Here is a 25571-nt window from a genome sequence, read left to right on the forward strand (position 1 = left end):
ACTGCTGTGTATCATCATGCCTATGTTGTGAAGACAGAGAGAGTGAGATTTCAAAAATACTTGAAAATGTTTCCATCACAGCCAAGTTAAAAAAATTATTTGGCACGTGTTTCATCTTTGCTTCTTTCCTAAAAGCTGTCCTGGTAGGCTGGGCCTAACTATTCAAACAGGGATGAGTTGAAAGAACAGAAGCAAGAAATAGTGCTTTTTATATACAGAAATACATTACTAAAATGAACACTGATTTACCTTGAACACGAGAAATGATGAACAGATAGGCTCCCAATAAACTGATGTAAATATATAGCTGAGTCATTGTTCAATTGCAATGTTTCCTGTACACTGTCACCTTTAATAACTGGTCTTGCTACTTCACTAATTTAAACGACTATCATTTGGTGAGATTTTCTTGTAGAAGATCGCGAGCACTCGACAATGACTTCAGCTCCCACGGCTTTCTCCCGACTCCTGAAAGACAGAAATATTAAAAAGGTAAGGAACACAACTGAATTTTGGAAAATTTTCAAAAACTAAAAGGAAAACAAATGCTCAAACACATCTTTAAACAATGAAATACATTTTAAAAGATTAAAGCTATCCTTTTTCTTTTAGGCACTATAATTTCAAACTTCAATTAATTTAATAACAGGCTGCAGCCTCTCCTGACCTCAGATTAACCATATGTACTGCAAGTAAAGTACATTAAACAATCTCAGTAGTCTTTTCTGGCTGCTCTAAAGTAATTATTTTATTAATACCATGAAAATTCCTAAATATATTAAGACTTAAAAAGGAAAAGTCAAATTTAAAATACAAGGGTAACCATCAACATTCTTGAAAATGCTAGTAGGTATACTGAAAACATCGTAAGTCTAAGAATTTCTTCTATAGATAGAAAAGAAAGCTGACCTTGAAAATTACACATATTTATTTATTTATTTGGAGACAGAGTTTTGCTCTTGTAACCCAGGCTGGAGGGTGATGGTGTGATCTCCGCGCACTGCAACCTCCACCTCCTGGGTTCAAGTTTTTCTCCTGCCTCAGCCTCCCAAGTAGCTGGGGTTACAGGTGTGAACCACAATGCCTGGCTAATTTTTGTATTTTTAGTAGTGATGGGGTTTCACCATCTTGGCCAGGCTGGCCTTGAACTCCTGACCTCGTGATCTACCCGCCTTGGCCTCCCAAAGTGTTGAGAATACAGGCGTGAGCCACGGCGCCTGGCCCCACCCCCGAAACATTTTTCAAATTTAATAGAGGTGGGGGGGTCTTATTATGTTAGCCCAAGCTAGTCTCAAACTCCTAGCCTCAAACAATCCTGTGGCCTTGGCCTCCTCCAAGTGCTGGAATTACACGTGTGAACCACTGCACCCAGTCTGCATCTAGAGTATATATTATTGACCCAGTGTTAGGTACCAGAAATACAAATATGAGTATGGTTATTCCTACAGTCTTGGGAAGGAGACTGATTGCTATGCCTTGTTACATCTTTCATCGTCACTGTTTCCTCGCCCGTTTATTTAAAGCTAGTATGTGGCCTTGTCTCATTAGAGCTACAACCAAGGCATCCTGCAGAGCTGGCTGGCCACAAGACTCAGAGGAAAGGAACCGTGTGTGATTCCTTCCACAAAAATATCCATGACCCTGCTACCCTGGCACAAGTTCAAATTCCGGATCTGCCTTTAACTTAACCTCTCTGAATAAGTTTCCACATCTTTAAAACTGGAATGAGGCCAACTGTGGTGGCAACCGCCTGTAATCTCAGCTGTAATCCTGGGCTCAAAGAGCATTACTTGAGCCCAGAAATTCGAGGCTACAAAGCACTATGAACAGAAGAGTTAAGAGCCACTGCACTCTAGCCTCGGCAACATAGCAAGACCCCATCTTAACAAACAAACAAATCTGGAATGATATTTATTAACCCAGTTATTCTGAGAACCAAATGAGATAATAGCAAACAAATATTTAAAACAATTTTTAAAATAAAAAAATAAATAAGTTTAAATCTTTTTTTTAAACTTAAGGAACTCATATAAAATAATAGCTAACACATATTAACCTCTATGTGTCAGTACCGTCATAAATGCTTTGCATATATTAACTTATCAAACCATCAACCAACTTATTTAAAAGGTAAAATTACTATTTTAATTTTATAGGTGAAGAAACAGACTTTAAGGAACTTATCAAAGATCACACAACAGGTAAGTGGAAGAGTCATAATTAAAATCAAGGAGGTCTAATTCCAGATTCTACACGTTAACAACTACCCTATAATACCCTGCGGGGTGTTTATATATTACGTAATATAAATACACATTATGAACTATTTAGGAGAGCTTGGTACACAGTAGGTGCTAAATAAAATTCTCTCCTCTCATCCATGTTTATAACATACTTGCCAACCTGGCACAGGAAGTCACTAACAGGTGCTATCCGTGACAATCTCATCTGCTAAAAATTTTTATAGACAAAAAAAGCTGTGATAACTTGTATGGAGAACAGCCATCAAATCGTCCTTTACTATGAGCTCAATACATATAGGTATTGATGACAACGGTTAAGACATGAATGCAGTCTGAGAATTATGGGAAACAATACTGCTGTAATCAAAGAGGACAACCATCTTACTTTATTCCACCTGGCCAGGCCTCCTAATCACTTGAGAGAAGAATGACAGGAATGCAAAGGACATAGCAACCACTCCACTTGAGATACAACCAAAAGAACCCACGGGCTTTGCTCATAGAGTACATAAGGAATAAAGTTTGAATGTACCTTTGTCAAGGACATGACCAACATGGTAGAAAGGGAGACTGGGCTAAATGATCTTTTTTCCTTTTTGAGGCAGGGTCTTGCTCCGTTACCCAGGCTGAAGTGCAGTGGTGCAATCTCAGCTCACTGCCTCCTGGGCTCTGGGCGATCCTCCCACCTCAGCCTCCTGAGTAGCTGGGACTACAGGCATGTGTCACCAAAAATTTTTGTATTTTCTGTAGAGATGGGTTTTGCCATGTTACCCAGACTGGTCTAGAACTCCTGGACTGAAGCAATCCACCCGCCCCAGCCTCCAAAGTGTTGGGATTACAGGTGTGAGCCACCAAGCCTGGCCCTAGACTAAATAATCTGTGATCCTTTCCAACGCTGGAGTCCTACGGAAACAGTGTTCTTCCCATTGAATTATTAATCTATTCCCTAAATGTTTATTAAGTGTTTATGCTATGCATGATTCTGTATTAGATACCAAGAATACACTGTTCAAAGCCAAACAGACCCGGCCTTCGTGGAGTTCAGTCATTAAACAAAACAATCAAGATATTCAAGACACCAAACAAGACAGCACAAATTATACACAATCATTAACTTGTGGTAAGTGCAAAGCACGAGCTGGGCACAGTGTCTCACGCCTGTAATCTCAGCACTTTGGGAGGCCGAGGCAGGTGAATCACGAGGTCAGGAGTTCAAGACCAGCCTGGCCAAGATAGTGAAACCCCATCTCTACTAAAAATACAAAAATTAGCCAGGCGTGGTGGCATGCACCTGTAATCCCAGCTAATTGGGAGGCTGAGGCAGAGAACTGCTTAAACCCGGGAGGCAGAGGTTGCAGTCAGCCAAGATTGCACCACTGCACTAGCCTGGGCAATAGAGTGAGACGCCAACTCAAAAAAAAAAAAAAAAAAAAAAAAAAGTGCCAGGTCCTGGAGTAACAGGGACAGTGACCTCCTGTAATCTAGATGGAGGGGAAAAGGAAGCAATGCTGAGAAGTGACCTTTAAGTTGAGATGTGAAAAATAAAGAGTCAGCCAGGCAAAGAAAGAGGGGAAGTCCTAAGCGCAGGAAACGGCCTGGGCAAAGATCTTGAGGAAGAGAAAAGTAAAGCAAGAACAATGTCTGAAATGTTGAGAATAAGAGACAGTGTGGAAGGAGATGAGGGTGAAGAGGCAGAGAAGACAAAGACCACGTCAGGCAAGGGCATATAAAGGACTTGGGATTTAAGCCTAAGTGGGCATCATCTGATTTCTATGTCATAGACTGAAGGGGATAACAGCAAAAGCAAACAGACCAGTAGGCAGAATACTGTGGAAATTTAGGAGAGTGACAGTGGTGGTTAAGATTAGGGCAGCATCCGTGTGCAGATGGTGAATTTAAAAAAAAAAAAAAAAAAAAGCAGGGTGGCAGTGGTATAGTGGATGGACTCATGCTATACTTCAAAAATAATTTTTGGCTGGGTGACTCAAACCTGTAATTCTCAGCACTCTGGGAGGCCAAGGTGGAAGAATCATTTGAGGTCAGGAATTCGACACTAGCCTGGGCAACGCTTCAAGACCTCATCTCTACAATAAACTTAAACAAGCCCAGGTGTTACAACCCTTGAAAAAAATGAGTTAGAGAGAGATCCAAGATGGCTGATGACTAGCAGTTTGGGATTGTTGCTCCCAGTGAATAGCGCAGAGAATGAGAGGACGCCACACTTTCAGACAAATTTTTGTTGTTCAGGGACCAGGAGATTCCCAGCGTAGGAGCCCCACAGGTCGCCAGCACGACTCTTGGGGCCGGCGTGGCGGTTCTTGGTGCAGAGTCAGAAAAGCACCATCAATCTTAACACCGCTGTTTTAGCCGGCGCAGTGGGTTGCTCAGATTCCGGCACTGGGAATCAACAAGTTGGACGTCCACTCAGAAACCCAATTAAAAAGTTGCTAATTACAAAGACAACAGATGGATAAATTTATAATGAAGGGAAGAAACCAGCCTAAAAAGGCTGAGAATACCCAAAATCAGAACACCTCTCCCCCTACAGGGGATCACAGTTCCTCATCAGCAACGGAACAAGGCCTGATGGAGAACGAGTGTATTCCATTAACAGAAGTAGGCTTCAAAAGGTGGATGATAAGAAACTTGTGTGAATTAAAAGAACTTGTTCTAACCCAATGCAAAGAAACTAAGAACTTTGAAAAAAAGGTTTGACGAAATGTTAACAATAATACACAATTTAGAGAGGAATATAAGTGAATCAATGGAGCTGAAAAACACAACATGAGAACTTCGCGAAGTATGCACAAGTTTTAACAGCCGAATTGATCAAGCAGAAGAAAGGATATCAGAGGTCAAAAACCAACTTAATGAAATAAAACGAGAAGACAAGATTAGAGAAAAAAGGATAAAAAGGAATGAGCAAAGTCTCCAAGAAATATGGGACTATGTGAAAAGACTTAATCTACGTTTGATAGGTGTACCTGAATGTGACGAAGAGAATGAATCCAAACTGGAAAATACTCTTCAGGATATTATTCAGGAAAACTTTCCCAACCTAGCAAGGCAGGACAATATTCAAATCCAGGAAATACAGAGAACACCACAAAGATATTCCTCAAGAAGACCAACCTCAAGGCACATAATCGTCAGATTCACCAGGGTTCAAATGAAGGAGAAAATACTGAGGGTGGCCAGAGAGAAAGGTCAGGTTACCACAAAGGGAAGCCTATCAGACTCACAACAGGTCTCTCAGCAGAAACCCTACATGCCAGAAAAGAGTGGGGGCCAATATTCAACATCCTTAAAGAAAAGAACTTTCAACCCAGAATTTCATATCCAGCCAAACTAAGCTTTATAAGCGAAGGAAAAATAAAATCTTTTGTGAACAAGCTAGGACTCAGAGATTTCATCACCACCAGGCCTGCTTTACAAGAGCTTCTGAAAGAACCACTACACATAGAAAGGAACAACCAGTATCAGCCTTTCCAAAAATATACCAAAAAGTAAACAGCATCAACATAATGAAGAATTTACATCAACTAATGGGCAAAACAGCCAGTTAACATCAAATGGCAGTATTAAACTCACATATATTATTATTAATCCTAAATTTAAATCCATTAAATCCCCCAATCAAAAGACACAGCCAAAACCCATCGGTATGCTGCATCCAGACCCATCTCACATGCAAGGATACACAAAGACTCAAAACAAAGGGATGGAGAAAGATTTACCAACCAAATGGAGAGCAAAAATAAATAAATAAATAAATAAAAAGCAGAAGTTGCAATTCTTGCCTCTGATAAAATGACTTTAAAGCAACAAAGATCAAAAGAGGCAAAGAAAGACGTTACATAATGATAAAAGGATCAATGCAACAAGAAGAGCTAACGATTCTAAATATATGCACACCTAATACAGGAACACCCAGATACATAAGACTTATAAAGAGACTTAGACTCCGACACAATATTAGTGGGAGACTTCAACATCAATATTAGACAGATCAACGAGACAGAAAATTAACAACGATATCCAGGACTTGAACTCAGATCCAGAACAAGTAAACTTAATAAACATTTATAGAACTCTCCACTTTAAATACACAAAATATACACTCTTATCCGTACCACATCACACCTACTTACAGGTTTAAATGAAATATTGGTTGGCTGCTTATTTGTTATTTTCTTCCCTCATTTTTTCCTGTCTCCATTATGAAGCACAATTTTTGGCATACCCATTTTTAGACTGCATTCTAGCCCGGGCAATAAAGCAACACTCCCGTTCTCTCTCCCTCTTCCTCTTTCTTCCTCTCCTTCATTCTTTTATTATTCTTTTTTTTTTCTTTCTCTCTTTTTCTTTTTTTTTCTTAAAAAAAAGCCCAAAAACTCAGTGGTACTTAGCAATGGATTAAATGTAGGATAAGGGAAAGTGAGGTGTCAAAGAAGATTCCTAGATTTGTGGCATGAACAGTTACTGAAATGGGAATCAGTGATTTTGACAGGAGTGAAGAGATGAGATCAAAGGTTCAAATTTAGAGACCTGAGATTACCCAAAGGGAATGTCTAATGGGCACTTGGTTCTGAAGTTTAAAGGACACATTTGGGGCTGAACACTGAAATCTGTTATGCCAACAGCACAGTGGTATTCAGCCTCGGTTCTGGGTGAGATGGCCTTCCAAGAGAGTGAAAAGACACCACATACATTGATGACTGTGCCCGGCCATGATCATTCTTAAAATTGTGTAATTCTAACAACTAACGAAAAAATATATTTTTAAAATTCCTACATGATTCATAAGAACTTTTATTAAATTTAAAATATCTAATCTTGACCAGGCGTGGTGGCTCATGTCTGTAATCCCAGAACTTTGGGAGGCCAAGGCAGGCATATCACCTGAGGTCAGGAGTTTGAGACCAACCTGTTCAACATGGTGAAACCCTGTCTCTACTAAAAATACAAAACTTAGTTAAGCATGGCGGCATGCGCCTGTAATCCCAGCTTCTCAGCAGGCTGAGGCAGGGAGAATCACTTGAACCCAGGAGGTGGAGGTTGTAGTGAGCTGAGACTGTGCCATTGCACTCCAGACTGGGCGAGAGACCAGGATTCCATCTCAAAAAGAAAAAAAAAAAAAAAAGAAAATCTAATCTTGCAATGTCAAGAATATAAGGAGATACAGATATCTGACATGCTGCATAATCAAAATTTTTAAATCATGCTGGCATTTAAAAGGTATTGAATAGTTAGACAAAACAGGCATCTAAATAAATTTACTTCCCCTTGCTATATACACAGACGAGTGCCACTTCATCTTCAGGAAAATAACATTGAGACACTAAGGCACAATTACTTAAATATAAATAATTTCTTTCTTAAGTAAAAGATTTTAAAGCTCCTCAAACAGCAAGACAACTGAACCAGTAGTTCAATTGGAATTAAAAAAAAAAAAAAAAACAGGAAAAGGCTGAAGTCAGCTGAAAAAACAGTCTAAAGTCATTCTTTCCTCTTCCCGTTAAGCCCCCCACCCTTGATTTTTACTTTCTAGTAGAGAGGTTTGGGAATTTCCAACAAGCTGGCCAGTAGCCAGTTCCATAAAATAGCAAGGAGAAAACTCCCCTTTCCAGGGGTCCCTCCCCCCAAGCAGCTCCAGGCGCCAGGTCTGACAAGCTTTCTGAGAAGCAGTAGACTCACTGCAGACTTCCTGGCTCCAAGGCCATTGTTCGCATGGCTGCTCTGCTCCTTATCCAGGGCCTGGATTAGCATAAGAATATTGTCTTTTCCCTTAACAAGCAACTCATCCATTCCTCCCCATCTCTACACAATCTTTAGACACACTTGTACAACCGGAGCAACACCACTCGCAGTTATTTACACCAGTGTAGAAAACCACCTCCTCCAAATCTAAACATAAACCCAGAAGAAAATAACTTGCTTAAAGGGTTGTCCGAGTGTATCTGAGGTAATACATAGAAATCTTACCCAAATGCCTGCCTTGGCATCCACGCTGTCAGATCTTGCTATGCGTAAGACATTCATAATAAGGTCTTTTAAAAAGTCTGACAATAATGCCCATGAACCAGGAGCAAAGAGAACTAACCATGCAGCTAAGCGATGACCTGAAACAGGGATGGGTAAGTTCCACTGTGTAACACATCACTGCCATGTCTTCATCACTTTGAGGGTACCAAATTTCATCGCCACCCCTGAAATTACTTTCCAACAGACTCTACCCATGCTAAATTATTAATTAATGATCAAAACAAGCCCACATTTAACCTTTGTATTTCTGCTCAACTGTCCCTCTCCTACTCAAAACCTTTTCTTTCCTTCTGTGCCAAGATTGTTTCCCCAACACAAGTATAAACTCTTCCAGGACCAGAGTCAAGACAATCTAGTATAGCATTACATATAGCTGATGCATTTCTATGTTTTATACCCTTCACCAGGACCTCAATATTAGATGCACAAGAAATGCTTCCAGGTTTATGAAACATTTTTTCAAATAGATAATCTGTTTTCAAAATACCACTCAACTTTGTACTACAAATTCCCTAATCAAGTTTCTACAAAACTTTTTTGTTTGTGTAACTGTATTAAACAAAAAAATCTCACAATTACAAGTACACTGTGCTATACAGAAATCTTTGGCATATCCGTACTTAGAAGAGATTCGTAATGCCTGTCAGCTGTTAATTTAAGAGGTCTAGGTGTTATTCTTGTTTCTTCTCTAGAACACACACAAATGACCAAAACAGGTAAAGTGAATCAGTTACTGCAGAACTCTCTGTAAAGGGAGAGAGTTTGGTTACCCCATAGGTATGCTATGGGTACAGGTTGAGTACTCATCAGAAATGCTTGGGACCAGAAGTGTTTTGGATTTTAGATTTTAAAAAAACTTTTTAATATCTGCACTATCTATACTTACCAGTTCAGCAATTCAAATCCAAAATCATGAAATCCAAAATACCTACCTGAGCATTTCCTTTGAGTGGCATGTCGACACTCAAAAAACTCCAGATTTTACAGCATTTCAGATTTCATATTTTTGGATTACGGTTGCTCTATCTGTACTGATAAATTGAACAAGAAAAAAAACAGTATAATGTGGTGGTAAAGAGTTCAGAGTCTAGCATAAAACAGATCATCTAGGTCTTTTGTGCAGATTAAATCAGAGAAACTCATGTATGTGATAATATTTAATGGTACCCAGTTAGCACCCCATCACCACTGTCACTTTAATAACTTACAAATTAGTTTTTTGGTTTTTTTTTTTTTTTTTTTTTTTGAGACAGAGTCTCGCTCTGTCACCCAAGCTGGAGTGCAATGGCACAATCTTGGCTCACTGCAACCTTCGCCTCCCAGATTCAAGCAATTGTCCTGCCTGAGCCTCCTGAGTAGCTGGGATTATAGGCGCGCACCACCATGCCCAGCTAATTTTTGTATTTTTAGTAGAGACAGGGTTTCACCACGTCGGTCAGGCTGGTCTCGAACTCCTGACCTTGTGATCCGTCCACCCTGGCCTCCAAAAGTGCTAGGATTACAGGTGTGAGCCACTGCGCCCAGCCCTACAAATTAGTTTTACATGCATTATCCCATTTCTGTGATCCTTACAGTAAGTAAATCATTCCTACTTACAAAGAAAAACTAGGTTCAGGGAGATAAATGACTTGTTGAATTTCATGTAACTAGTATATAGGACAAACTAACACCCAGGTTTTCTAATCCAAAATGCAGCATTTTGTCGGGTATACCATGAGTATATATGTCAAATGGGAAACTGGAAGTTATTTTTTATTGAACTCTGTAAGATCTTTTTTCATCTTCATAACTCTGCAAGGAAAAAGTGAAGTGCAAAGTTAGGAAACTTGCCCAGGTTAACACAACCATTACGTGGCAGGTTTGCTGCTGACAAAGCCCAAATTCCACTTGTTACTGCATGGTAAGGAGCTGGCAGGAAAGTAGTGAGATTAAAAACCAAAGTACTGTGTCCCTTTTTATACTATTGCTTTTCAGCCAAAACAACAACAACAAACAAAAAAAGCCCCCTCTTCTATCTATAAATTCTGCTTTCTGGGGATGGAGCTGGGATGGTGCTGACAAAATGTCCTTCACCAGCTGGCTCCCGGAGAGGTTCTGCCAACTGGGGAGCTAGAGAAAGCTAGAAGCGGGGAGAAGGGACTTTCTTTATTTTTTATTTTTTAAGACGGGGTCTCGCTCTGTTGCCCAGGTTGGAATGAAGCGGCACAGTCTTTGCTCACTGCAACCTCTGCCTCCTAGGTTCATGCTATTCTCTGCCTCAGCCTCCCATGCAGCAAAGATTACAGGTGAACGCTGCCACGCCCAGCTAATTTTCAGTACAGATGGGATTTCACCATCTTGGCCAGGTTGGTCTTGAACTCCGGACCTCATGATCTACCTGCCTCAGCCTCCCAAGCTGCTGCGATTACAGTCGTGAGCCACCGCGCCTGGCAGGACTTTCTTCCCCCACCCCCACTCCCCTGATTTGGTTCGCTGTTCCTGTCAGTTAGCTGAATGCCACTGGCATTCAACTGGCAACAGCAATCTACACTCTGCTTCCTTCCACACTCCCAGAACCAGCCCCCTGGAATCCTTTTAGGCCCAACGGTGCCTACTCCTCAGGGTCTCAGCCCCAGCTCCTCAAAACCCCGCTTTGCACTCCTCAGGCATGAGCAGTGGTTGAATTACCACTCCCTCCTAAGAGGATCTAAAAATATGCAGGAGACTTTTTGATTGGAATAACGTCTGGGATATGACAGGACATATGGTTTGATGGGAAATGTAATGTGCAGGGACAATCCTTCAAAATGAAGAATTGTCTTAACCAAATGCTAACAGTACTCTCCGTGCTGAGAAACACTGGTTCTTTTTTAGGGGATGAGGACAGAAGAGGGTAATTTCTTTTTGTCAACTCCTCGATTTTGTCAACTTCTTAGAAACACTGATTCTTCACTAGTATATGTAACTATCATACTTCATTATTATCTAAAGTTTCCTTTGTAGTTCCAGCTGGTCAAGTGGCAACAATATTAAATCTCTAAGAAGAAAAATTATCTTGATTTCTAATGTCTGAATACAATTTTTTTTTTCCCTTACCACCTGACCACTTTAAAAAGGAATTGTTTTTGCTGTGTTAACCATGGTGCTTGTACAACGCAAAAGCAATTTTTAAAAAATCAATCACTGGGAGAGACGATCCAAGATGGCGGAATATGAACAGCTCTGGAGTGCAGTTGCCAGCAAGAACACAGAGGGTGAGTGATCACTGCATTTCCAAACAAGTTTCTACTGCCCACAGACCAGGAGATTCCCAGGTGGAAAAGTGCCAGGACTCTCCAGCACGGCTGTTTCAGCCAGTGCAGTGGGTCTCTGCACAAAAACTCAGACAAATCTAGGCAGACATTTCAACTGGCACCTGGAACACCTGGGAAACAGAGTTGCCTGTTCAACTGAAAAAAAGGGAGCTGAAACAGGGAGCCAGGTGATCTGGCTTGGCATGTCCCATCCCCACAAAGACCAGCAATCTGAAACACTCTGGATTGAGAGTTTCAGAGCAAACACAGCTGGACCCTGGACAGTCCCGCTCTGTGGGGGGAAGGGCATCCACCATTACCGAGGCAGTCCACAATTACTGAGGCAGTCCACCATTACCAAGGCGGTCCACCATTACCGAGGCAGTCCACCACTACCAAGACAGTCTGCCATTAGTAAGGCAGTCCGCCATTACTGAGGCATTCTGCCATTACCCAGGCAGTCCGCCATTAAAGAAACAGTCCGCCATTAAAGAGGAAGACTGCCATTACTGAAGCAGTTTGAACTATACCTCTATAAACAAAACCGCAAGGAAGTTCACGCAGCAGCAGGGCAGACCCCACAGCAGCCCAGCAACACCTCTGCTGGCAGACCGTGACTAGGCTACCTCCTTACTAGGTAGGGCATCCCTGAAAAAAGGCAGCAGCATGTCAGCAACTTATAAATAAAGCCCCACCTTCCCAGGAGAGAGCACCTAGGAAAAAAAGGTGGTTATGAGTTCCACTGCAGCAGACTTAAATGTACCTGCCCAGCAGCTCTGAATGGAACAACAGAGCTCGCAGCTCAGCACTTGAGCTCCTATAAGGGACAGATGTCTCCTCAAACAGCTCCCAGACCCCCATATATCCAAAGGGACACCTCATAAAGGAGAGCTTAGGCTGACATCTGGCAGGTATCCTTCTGGGACAAAGATAACAGAAGAAACTGGCAGCAACCCTTACTGTTGGGCAGCCACTGCAGGTAATCCCCAGGCAAGCAGGGTGTGGAATGGACCTCCAGCAGTCCTACAGCAGAAGGGCCCGTTAGAAGGAAAACTAAAAAACAGAAATAACATCATCATCAACAAAAAGGACGTCCACTCAGAGACCCCATCCGAAAGTCACCAACCACAAGGACCACAGGTAGATAAATCCACAAAGATGGGAAGAAACCAGCACAAAAAGGATGAAACACCCAAAACCAGGATACCTCTCCTGCTCCAAGGGATCACAACTCTTCACCAGCAAGGGAACAAGGCTGGATGGCGAATGAGTCTGATGAATTGATAGAAACAGGCTTCAGAAAGTAGGTAATAACAAACTTCTCTGAGCTAAAAGAACATGTTCTAACCTAATGCAAAGAAACTAAGAACCTTGAAAAAAGGCTTGACGAAATGCTAATGAGAATAAACAGCTTAGAGAAGAATATAAATGAATTGATGGAGCTGAAAAACACGAGAACACTGCAAAGCATACACAAGTTTCAATAGCCAAATCGACCAATCAGAAGGATAACAGAGACTGAAGATCAACTCAATGAAATAAAACGAGAAGGCAAGATCACAGAAAAAAGAGTGAAAAGAAATGAACAAAGCCTCCAAGAAATATGGGATTGTGTGAAAAGACTAATCTACATTTGATAGGCATACCTGAATGTGACAGAGAGAATGAATCCAAGCTGGAAAATACTCTTCAAGATATTATCCAGGAGAACTTCCCCAACCTAGCAAGTCAAGCCAACATTCAAGTCCAGGAAATACAGTGACCACCACCAAGATATTCCGCAAGAAGAGCAACCCCAACACACATAATCGTCAGATTCAACAGGGTGGAAATGAAGGAAAAAATGCTAAGGGCATCCAGAGAGATAGGTGAGGTTACCCACAAAGGGAAGCCCATCAGACTCACAGTGGATCTCTCAGCAGAAACTCTACAAGCCAGAAGAGAGTGGGGGCCAATATTCAACATCCTTAAAAGACCTTTCAACCTAAAATTTCATATCCAGCCAAACTAAGCTTCACAAGTGAAGGAGAAATAAAATCCCTTATGAACAAGCAATTGCTCAGGGATTTCATCACCACCAGGCCTGCTTTACAAGAGCTCCTAAAAGAAGCACTAAACATAGAAAGAACAACCAGTACCAGCCACTCCAAAAACAAATCAAATGATAAAGAACATCGACACAATAAAGAAACTGCGTCAACTAATGGGCAAAACAACCAGCTACTATCAAAATGGCAGATCAAATTCACACATAACAATATTATACTTAAATGGAAATGGGCTAAATGCCCCAATCAAAAGACATGGACAGGCAAATTGGATAAAAAGTCAAAAACCACTGGTGTGCCGTATCCAGTAAACCCATCTCACATGCAAGGACACAAACAGGCTCAAAATAAAGGGATGAAAAAAGATTTACCAAGCAAATGGACAGCAAAAAAAAGCAGGAGTTGCAATCCTAGTCTCTGATAAAATAGACTTTAAACCAACAAAGATCAAAAGAGACAAAGAAGGACATTACATAATGGTAAAAGGATCAATGCAACAAGAAGAGCTAACGATCCTAAATATATATGCACCCAATACAGGAGCACCCAGATACATAAAGCAACTTCTTAACAACCTACAAAGAGACTTAGACTCCCACACAATAATAATGGGAGACTTTGACCCTCCACTGTCAATATTAGACGGATCAACGAGAGAAAATTAACAAGGATATCCAGGACTTGAACTCAGACCTGGACCAACCAAACCTAACAGACATGTACAGAACTCTCCACCCCAAATCCACAGAATATACATTCTTGTCAGCACCACATCACACCTACTCTAAAACTGACCACACAATTCGAAGTAAATCACTCCTCAGCAAATGCAAAAGAACGAAAATCATAACAGTCTCTCAGACCACAGTGCAATCAAATTAGAACTCAGGATTAAAAAACTAACTCAGAAGCACACAACTTCATGGAATCTGAACAACTGGCTCCTGAATGTTGACTGGATAAATAATGAAATGAATGCAGAAATAAAGGTGTTCTTTAAAACCAACAAGAATGAAGACACAACACACCAGAATCTCTGGGACACGTTTAAAGTAGTGTATAGAAGAAAATTTATAGCAATAAATGCCCACAGAAGAAGCAAGGAAAGATCTAAAATCGAAACCCTATCATCAAAATTGAAAGAGCTAGGGGAGCACATAAAAAAACTCAAAAGCTAGCTGACGACAAGAAATAACTAAGATCAGAACAGAACTGAAGGTGACAGAGACGCAAGAAACCCTTCAAAAATATCAATAAATCCAGGAGCTGGCTTTTTGAAAATATCAACAAAATAGACAGACTGCTAACCAGACTAATAAAAAAGAAAAGAGAGAAGAATCAAACAGATACAATAAAAAACAACAAAGGAGATATCACCACCGATTCCACAGACATATAAACTACCATCAGAGATTACTACAAACAACTCTATGCAAACAAACCAGTAAACCTAGAAGAAATTTCTGGACAACTTGCACCCTCCTAAGCATTAACCAGGAAGAAGTCGAATCCCTGAATAGACCAATAACAAGGGCTGAAGTTGAGGCAGCAATTAACAGCCTACCAACCAAACAAAGCCCAAGTCCAGATGGGTTCACAGATTCTATCAGACATACAAAGAGGAGTTGGTACCACTCCTTTTGAAACTATTCCAAACAATCCAAAAAGAGGAAATCCTTCCCAAATCATTTTATGAAACCAACATCATCCTGATACCAAAACCCGGCAGAGACTCAACAAGAAAAGGAAACTTCAGGCCAATATCCATGATGAACATAGATGCAAAAATCTTCAGTAAAATACTGACAAACCGATTTCAACAGCACATCAAAAAACTTATCCATCACGATCAAGTAGGCTTCATTCTAGGGATGCAAGGCTGGTTCAACATACACAAGTCTATAAACGTAATCCACTACATTAACAGAACCAAAGACAAAAACCACATAATTATTTCAATAGATGCAGAGAAGGCTTTCGACAAAATTCAACAACTCTTTATGCTAAAATTTTCAAGAAACTAGGTATCAACGGAACATATCTCAAAATAATAAAAGTTATTTACGGCAAACCCACAGCCAAAATCATACTGAATGGGCAAAAACTGGAAGCATTCCCTTTGAAATCTGGCACTAGATAAGGACGCCCTCTATCACCACTCCTCAATATAGTATTGGAAGTTCTAGCCAGAGCAATCAGGCAAGAAAAAGAAATAAAGGGTATTCAATTAAGAAAGGAGGAAGTCAAATTGTCTCTATTTGCAGATGACATGATTGTATATTTAGAAGACCCCATTGTCTCAGCCCAAAATCTCCTCAAACTGGTAAGCAACTTCAGCAAAGTCTCAGGATACAAAATCAACTGCAAAAAAATCACAAGCATTCCTATACACCAATAACATTAAAGAGAGCCAAATCAAGAACAAACTTCCATTCACAATTGCCACAAAGAGAATAAAATACCTAGGAATACAACTAACAAGGAATGTAAAGGACCTCTTCAAGGAGAACTACAAACCACTGCTTAAGGAAATAAGGGAGGACACAAACAGATGGAAAAACATTCCATGCTCATGGTTAGGAAGAATCAATATTGTGAAAATGGCCATACTGCCAAAAGTAATTTATAGATTCAATGCTATTCCCATCAAGCTACCAATGATCTTCTTCACAGAACTGAAAAAAAAAAAAAAAAAAACACCTTAAACTTATGGAACCAAAAGAGAGCCCACATAGCCAAGACAAAAAGAACAAAGAACAAAAAGAACAAAAAAAGAACAAAGCTGGAGGCATCACGTTACCTGACTTCAAACTATATGGTACTGGTACCAAAACAGAGACATATGGAACAGAACAGAGGCCTCAGGGGCAGCACAACACATCTACAACCATCTGATCTTTGACAAACCTGACAAAAACATGCAACGGGGAAAGGATTCCCTGTTTAATAAATGGTGTTGGGAAAACTGGCTAGCCACACGCAGAAAGCAGAACCTGGACCCCTTTCTGACACCTTATACTAAAATTAACTCCAGATGGAGTAAAGACTTAAACACAAGGCCTAACACCATAAAAACCCTAGAAGAAAACCTAGGCAAAACCATTCAGGACATAGGCACAGGCAAGGACTTCGTGACTAAAACAACGGAAGCATTGGCAACAAAAGCCAAAATAGACAAATAGGATCTAAGTAGACTCCAGAGCTTCTGTACAGGAAAAGAAACAATCGTTACAGTGAACCAGCAACCAACAGAATGGGAAAAAATTTTTGCAATCTATCCATCTGACACAGGGCTTATATCCAGAATCTACAAAGAACTAAAACAGATTTACAAGAAACAAACAAACCCATTCAAAAGTGGGCAAAGGGCATGAAAAGATACTTTTCAAAAGAAGACATATAGGAGTCCAACAAACATGAAAAAATGCTCATCATCACTGGTCATTAGAGAAATGCAAATCAAAACCACACTGAGATACCATCTCATGACAGTGAGAATGGCAATCATTAAAAAATCTGGAGATAACAGATGCTGGAGAGGATGTGGAGAAAAAGGAACCCTTTTACACTGTTGGTGGGAGTGTAAATTAGTTCAACCATTGTGGAAGACAGTGTGGCATTTCCTCAACGATCTAGAAATAGAAATTCCATTTGACCCAGTCATCCCATTACTGGATATATACCCAAAGGATTATAAATCATTCCGTTATAAATACACATGCATACGTCTGTTCATTGCAGCACTGTTTACAATAGCAAAGACCTGGAACCAATCCAAATGCCCATCGATGACAGACTGGACAAGGAAAATGTGGCACATACACACCATGGAATATTATGCAGCCATAAAAAATTACGAGTTTGTGTCCTTTGTAGGGACATGGATGAATCTAGAAACCATCATTTTCAGCAAACTGACACAAGAACAGAAAATCAAACACCACATGTTCTCACTCATAGGCAGGTGTTGAACAATGAGAACACAAGGAGGGGAGCATCACACACATGGGGTCTGTTGCGGGGGACTAGCGGAGGGACAGCAGCGGGTAGGGAGTTGGAGAGGGATAACATGGGGAGAAATGCCAGATATAGATGACGGGGGGATGGAGGCAGCAAACCAGATTGCTGTGTATGTACCTATGCAACAATCCTGCATGTTCTGCACATGTACCCCAGAACCTAAAGCAATAAAAAATATAAACATATAAAAAAATCAATCGTTTATTTCCATATATTTAATTATTTAAAAATTTTTTTTAAATTCAGGGTACAATGATATCCCTAAGATCTCAGGAGTACAGGCTCTATCCTATGCTAAGCATATTGTATCTTCCATGCCAAAATGTTCAGGGGTGAGCTGGTCTAATAGTCTCAGAGCTTTCGCTGGCCCTGCAGTGAAAACGTCACTCTCTGAGATTCAATATGAATAAGGCAGTCCCAGAAGCTGCTGGCAGCTATGTTGGGCCCAGAAGGGGAACCAGAAGGCAGAGCCAGGAGACTGAAAGAAGCCAGATCCCAGGAGACACTGATGAGCTGCTCAAGTAACCTTGTCTGAAGCCTGAATTACTTTGGGACTCTTCAGTTAAGAGCTAATAAATTTCCATTTTTTAGGTTAGAGAGAGTCAGTTTTTCTGTTACAACTAAAAATATTCCAGTTAATATAGCTAATATGAGGATTAAAAAGAAAGGCACACTTGAGTATTCTTGGTTAGAGTAACATAAAATTAGCAATTCTGAATAAAGGCAAATAAATATCAGAAAAGATACTTGATACATCTGAAAAGAAAACTCAGGCTGGTATAAGAAAGTGCTATTTTAGGACAGCTTGGCCCACGCAGTTGATCTCACCTGTAATCCCAACACTTTCGGGAGGCTGAGGCAGGCTGATCACTTAAGTGGGGAATTTGAGAACAGCCTGGCCAACATGGTGAAACCTCATGGCTACTAAAAATACAGAAATTAGCTGGGCGTGTTGGTGGGTGCATGTAATTCCAGCTACTTGAGGCTGAGGCGGAAGAATTGTTTGAACCTGGGAGGCGGAGGTTGCAGTGATCAGAGTTCGTGCCACTGCATTCCAGCCTGGGTGACAGAGCAAGACTGCCTCAAAGGAGGGAAAAAAAACAACTTAAATAGTATAAAAATTGACTTAATGTTATCAGCAGCTATACAATTTGTCACTTCTGATCTCTCCTTGCCTCATCCCTCCCAAATTTGCTAGATCCTGAGTCTTTCCCACCTCCCTTAACAACCTCTTTACTTGGTATAAAATCTTAAAAGTCCAAGATCTAAAATTTTTTTTCTTTTCATTTTTAGAATATCACGACACAGATGTAACCAGGCCTAAAATCTCAAGTCGTCATTCTTGACAACTCCCTCTTTCCTTCTCACATTCTCACTGTCATCAAATCCACTGGTTCTACCTGCAGAATCTATCCAGAACCCACAACTTCCTACTACCTCTACGGCTCGCACTGGACCAAGCCACCAATGCCTTCGCCTGGATTGCTGAAAAGGCTTCCTAACTAGCCTCCTGCTTCCACCGGTGCCCACCAAAGATTTGCAACACAGCAGCGAGTGATCCTACAAGAAAGCAGGTTAAACCATATCACATCTCATTCACATCCCTCCAACAGTGCTCCAACTCACTCAGACTAAAAGGTAAAGTCTCCAGTGGTCCACCAGTTCCCCCTCCCTCCGCTCCGGCCGGTAGTGTTCTTTGCACATGCCGCGTACAGTCCTGCTGCAGGACCCTGGCATGTGCAAGTCCCTCTGCCTGTAATGGTCTTCCCCAGGACTGCTGCCTTGCCCCTTCCAAGCACTTACTCAAAATCCCTTTCTTATTTATAGGCTTCCTGCCCACCCTATTTAAAACTGTAATCCCATCCCCATGCCTAGCACTCCTCTCCTTTCCGGCTGTTTCTTTCTCTTCAGCATGTGCCATGCTATATAATTTAATATTCAATTTACTCTGTATTTTGTTTATTGCCTGCCACCTGCTCCAGAATATATGCTCCATGAGGACAGGAGGGTTAGTCCGTTTCACTCACTTTATTTTTTTAGCACCTGGAACAGTGCTTGGCACATAGTTGATACTAAATAAATATTTGTTGAGGGAATGACAGAATAGAGCAGAAGGAATTAAAACATTATGCCAATTCCTGTTACTTTTATATACAAACCAGACGTTCCCAAAAGAGCAGAACAGTGGATAAACTATCCCATTTCCTTATCTCTACACAACTGAAATGATATAAAAACCACATCACTTCCTTTTGCTCACTTCCATCTCTGACCTGTGTCAAGATCTCGTGAGGAAAAGTTTCCACTGTTTTCGTGAATATCCTCAAGTTCGAGATATAAATTAAAAGGGCTTAAGAAAGGCTTGTATAAGTAAACACCACATCCCCAAATCTAAAATACCGCTTAAGGCAAACAATGGTTTGGGTTATGCTTTTCCAGTACCACATGTTATACCAAGTTAAATAATTATGGAAATAATTACAGACAAAAAGAAAATGCAGTCTTTCTTTGGTACAATGTGGTCTGACAAAGGGAACTTCAAAGCACATTCTAAACTCAACTGCAATCTTTCAGTACGCAGACAACACACTAAAGGTTCAAAGGTAGTACGTGTATGTAAAATTTAAGTCTCCAACTGCCCTGAATAAGGGAAGAAGGTGTTAAAGTAGATTTTTAACAATTCTTCCCTGACAACCATGACCCAAAAACAACGGCATAGGCAAGTAAAACCTTACAAACCCATAGGTTTAAGAAAGAACTCCCTCAAGATGACAGATTCCTGCTGTATGCACATGAAGCTCAAGAACTTGGGAGCCTAGGAAGAGTTTGCCCCCTTGTGAATGAAAACAAACTTCATTTTCTTTATTCTGCGTCATAACATCTTTTCAGGTTAAAATGGTTAGAGTGTTATAAGAAGTTCTATGGCACAAAATGGATTTGACATTTACTTGTCCTTGTTTTCCTTTCAGCTTTTTTTTTTTTTTTTTTTTTTGTCATAGTGTCGCTCTGTCGCCCAGGCTGGAGTGCAATGGCACAATCTCGGCTCACTGCAACCTCTGCCCCCCAAGTTCAAGCGATTCTCCTGCCTCAGCCTCCCAAGTAGCTGGAACTACTGGGGCGTGACACCACACCCAGCTAATTTTTGTATTTTCAGTGGAGACGAGGTTTTGCCATATTGGTCAGGCTGGTCTTGCTCCTGACCTCAGGTGTTCCACCACCTCGGCCTCTCAGAGTGCTGGGATTACAGGAGTGAGCCACTGCTCCCAGCCTCTTCTTAGAAATAAATATAGCAGCCTCTTCATATTGTAGGCAAACATGCGCTGAAAATACAGTATCTGTCTGGGAGTTGGTGGCTCACACTTGCAATCCCAGCACTTTAAAGGCCAAAAAGCAGGAGGATCACTTGAGCCCAGGAGTTCAAGACCGGCCTGAGAAATGAGTGAGACGCCGTCTATTTTTTTTTTTTTTTAAATAATAAAATAGAATAGAGTATTCAATTTGTCTTTAGTGCCTTTGTCTTACATTTAAGTCTTTAATCCATTTTGAGTTTATTTTTGTATATGGTGAAATACAAGGGTGCAGCTTCACTCTGCATATGTATATCCAGTTTTCCTAGAAGACTGTCTTTTCCCCAAAGTATGTTCTTGGTGCCTTTGCCAGCTGGCTATAAATATGTGGACTTATTTCTAGGTTCTCTATTCTGTTCAACTGATCTACTGCCTGGTTTTATGCCAGTACCATGCTGTTTTGGTTACTGTAGCTTTGCAGTGTATCTTAAGTCTGGCAATGTGATGCCTCTAGCTTTGTTCTTTTGGCTCAGAACTACTTTGGCATTTGCAGTCCTCTGTGGTCCCAAATTAATTTTAGGATTTTTTTTTTCTATTTCTGTGAAGATTATCACTGGTATTTTGATAGGGGTTTCATTCAATCTATTACTTGCTGTTGATAGTATGGTCATTTTCACAGTATTAATTCTTCAAATCCTTGAATATGGATGTCTTTCCATTTTTTGGCACCCTCTTCAATTTCCTCATCTGTGTTTTAAGGTCTTCCTCGCCTCCTTAGTCAAATGCATTCCCTTTTTTGGTAGCTTTTGTAAACAGATTACCTTCTTCATTTCTTTTTCTGCTAATTCATTATTGCTGTATAGAAACACTACTAATTTTTGTATGTTGATTTTGTATCCTGCAACCTTGCTAAATTCATTTATCAGTTCTAAGAGTTTTATGGTGAGGCTTTTAGGGTTTTCTATATATATGATCATGGCAATTCGACTTCCTCCTTTCCAATTTAGATGCCCTTTATTTATTTCCCTTGCCTAACTGCTCCTGTCTTCATCTTTGATTTTATCATTTTGCAATTCCAAATGTAAAACACTAATATAAGCACAATTTTAAAACATTGAAGAACAAAGAGTAAGTTTAACAAATAGAAAGATGAATCATATTATGTACAGAAAGCCTTCATATTAGGTATGTTGATTGTTCCTAAATTAATTATAAATTTAATGAAACTTTATTACATTAAGGAAGTTACCTTCTTAGTTTGCTGAGAGGTTTTATTATGGAGTTAAATTTCATCAGCTGCTTTTGCTCCATCTAGTGATATGACCAGAGTTTTTCTCCTTCAATGTGCAAATGAATGAATAAATTAATACTAATTCATATTAAGAACTATCTTGAAGAGTAAGCCATCTGTGGTGGTTTTTTAAAATGCCGACCCACAAATTCTTTCATACTCTTCTCTTTAAGAGGTGGAAACTAAATTCTCTGAGTACAGGCTAAACTTAATGACTTCCTTCTAAGAAACAGGATAAAGGAAAAACTACAGGCTTCTGCCTATAATTCCTGCACTTTGGGAGGAAGAGGCAGGAGGACTGCTTGAGATCAGGAGTTTGAGACCAGCCTGGTCAACAGAGTGAGATTCCATCTCCATTAAATTAAAAAGAAAAAAAAGAAAAAGAAAAGAAAAAGTAATGACTAGGTCTTAAAAGGCACTGCAGCTTTCTCCTTGCTTTTTTGGGTCCACCAGTTCTGGAGAAAGCCAGTTGTCACAGTGTGAGGACACTCAAGGGGTCTGTGGGAAGGCCCGTGGCGTGAAGAACTGAGGCCTCCTGCCAATTGCCATGTGAGTGTCCCACCTTAGAAGTGTATTCTCCACTAGTCAGGCTTCAAATGACTGTACCCCCTGCTAACTTCCTGACTGCAATCTCATGAGACATAAAAGATTGGAGCCACATCCAGTAAGCTACTTCTGAATTCTTCTAAGTTAAGGTTTCACGTCATTAAGTTTTGGGATAAACTGTTATGCAGCAATCACAATTAAAACACTATTCTTGGATTCCTGAGATAGTTTCAATTTGTCATTATTGCATAAGAAATAATGTATCCAGTTTTTGACGCTAGTTCCTGGGAGATAACCTCTAATTCATGGAATCTCCTCGGTAGTAGGAGTGCCTTCGTTACTCATAAGCCTCATGGATCATTCCTGATTGATGCTAACAAGATGACTCAGAATGGGATCTGCTCATCAGAAAGACCACCATGTGTAGAATGATGGAGTTTGAGCCAGTTAAACCTCTAAGGAAGGGAGGAGAGAACACTGAAGGTTTGAGTTCAATTACATGGCTAATTATTCAATAACACTTACGTATAAAATCTCCATATACTCAGGCTTAGGTAGGCTTCCTGGTTGGTGAGCATACTGATGGGTCAAGAGGGTGATACACCCTGATTCCAGCAGAAAAGAGCACAGAAGCTCCATATTAGGAACCCTCCCAGTCCCCTGTATCTCATTTGGCTGGTCCCTGATCTGTATTCTTCATAATAAAAGTATAACTTAAGTATACCACTTTCCCAAGTTCAGTCACTTTATGAATTATCAAATTTGAGGGGATTCATGAGAACCCTTAGATTTGCAGCCAGTTAATCAGAAGCACAGGTGGTCTGGGGACCACCATACTTTTAACTGGCACTGCAACAAGGGCAGTCTCATTGGGAACTATGCCCTTAAACCTGTGGTCTCCTGCTAACTCTGTCAGAACTGTATTACAGTCAGCATTGTAGACGTGAGATACAGACATATAAAATATTTAAACATACTAGTGGATTTATATACATAAGCAAGACTGGCCTATAATTTATTTGATATTATCCATGCTTGGTTTTGGTATCAAGGTTATACTAGTCACAATAAATTGTGGAACTTTCCTTAATTTGCTATTCTCTGAACAGCCTGCGTAAATCTGGTCATATCTATCACCTGGATAGTTTTAAATAATTCACCCTTAAGATCACCTGGGTGCAGGGGGGACGGGCCTTGGGGGAAGACACTGGAGCTGGTCCCAGTGCTGCAGACTACTCTTCCCACAGCTGACTATGCTGGGCTGCGCTCTGCGAGCTGCAAGACCGGGGCTCCCTGCCGCTCTCGAAACACCGAAGGTACTGAACAGACAAATACTTTGAAACAAGAAGATGCTTCTAAAAGGGGAAGTTCATTACACCTGCTCACTACAATGTAGTGAATGAACATTCTATTCTCAAACTCTGTGGTTATCCTTTATGTCACAAGAAGCTAGGAATTAAATAAAAATTTCTACCAAAACCAATAAAGCCTATTATATTACTGAAAGAAAGTCTTTTTGCAGCAATTTTTGTTATCAAGCATCTAAGTTTTTTGAAGCACAAATTCTCAAAACTCCAGTATGAGTTCCAGAGCAGCATCCCAATTTTCAACTGCTAAAGGAAGAACAAAGTGGCCATTGTGGAGAAGTACAGTTATGCAGTAAAGCCATTAAAACATCAGATATCCACAATCCTAGCCACTTTGAAAAGCAGTATGAATCCAGTTCTTCTAGCACTCATAGTGACAGCAGCAGTGATAATAAGCAAGACTTTATTTCCTCCATTCTACCAGGAAACAAACCAAATTCAACAAGTATTAGACCACAGCTGCACCAAAAAAGCATAATGAAAAAGAAAATTGGTCACAAAGCTAACTCCAAACACAAAGACAAAGAACAGATAGTCGTAGATGTCACTGAGCAGTTAGGCAACTGCAAACTAGAGAGCCAGGAGAAAGCAGCTACATGTGAACTCCTTTACAGAAAGTAAATACTCAAGAGTTCTTCAAATAGTACTTTGCCTGAAAGATTAAAAGCTTCAGAAAATTCTGAAAGTAAATACAGTAGGTCAGAAATAACTCTGGTAGGCATAAGTAAGAAAAGTGCAGAGCATTTTAGGAGAAAATTTGCCAAATTAAATCAAGATTCTAGGTTAGTCTCTAGTTCAGTGTAGGTGTGTCCCGAAGTTGCAAGAGAAACTTACTTAAAGATTTGAAGGAGACTTTGACTGAGTGGAAGACAGAAGAAACTTTGAGGTTTTTGTTTTTTATATGGCCAGGATTATGCTTCTGTGTGTCTGAAACCTGAAGCCTCTCTGGTTAAAGAACTTGATGAAGATGACATAATCGGAGACCCAGATAGTCATTCCCCTGCCTGGAGGGAATTTCAGAATAGCTTGAATGTGTCTTTACCTTTTAGGGGCTCAGATACAGCCATTAAACCACTGACAACAACTTGGAAAAAGAAACTGAAAAGTTAAATCTGAGATCAGGGAGTTTTAGAGAGGACGGTATGTTTTGGATGAAGAATCCACCAAATCACACAACTCAGAAGGGATCTGTCTGAAAGACAATGAGCTTTTCCACGTCGTTAACATTTGGAAAACTCACCACAGCAAATCTTAGAGCAGGAAGGATATTGAAGAGATAATCGTTAAATTTTCAAATAGTTTCTTTAGTCATTCTGCCTTTTGGTTTATAGTGCCATCTCCACAGCTGGCATTATTATTTTATAAGTTGAAGTTTGCCCTTAGAAAATTTTCATAAATGTGCAATATTTCTGAGCCAAATATGAATGAAAAAAATGTGCAATATTTTTCCTA

General features: G+C 40.3%; 1 protein-coding gene and 1 pseudogene across 3 annotated transcripts in view; one reads left to right on the forward strand and one right to left on the reverse strand.

The window, feature by feature from the left end:
- The window catches only part of BMPR1A (bone morphogenetic protein receptor type 1A), a 174058-nt gene that overhangs the window by 50378 nt on the left and 98109 nt on the right, over nt 1-25571 (reverse strand). For all 3 annotated transcript variants that reach the window (XM_032270105.1, XM_032270107.1, XM_032270106.1), the window contains one exon: nt 250-468. In XM_032270105.1, the coding sequence (XP_032125996.1) occupies nt 250-316 (67 nt within the window). In that variant the 5' untranslated portion in view covers nt 317-468. The remainder of the gene's footprint in view (nt 1-249; nt 469-25571) is intronic.
- LOC116544031 lies at nt 436-25374 on the forward strand (annotated as a pseudogene).

Source organism: Sapajus apella, unplaced genomic scaffold, assembly GCF_009761245.1.
Source record: "Sapajus apella isolate SASKATOON/1434 unplaced genomic scaffold, GSC_monkey_1.0 scaffold203, whole genome shotgun sequence".
Taxonomy (NCBI): domain Eukaryota; kingdom Metazoa; phylum Chordata; class Mammalia; order Primates; family Cebidae; genus Sapajus; species Sapajus apella.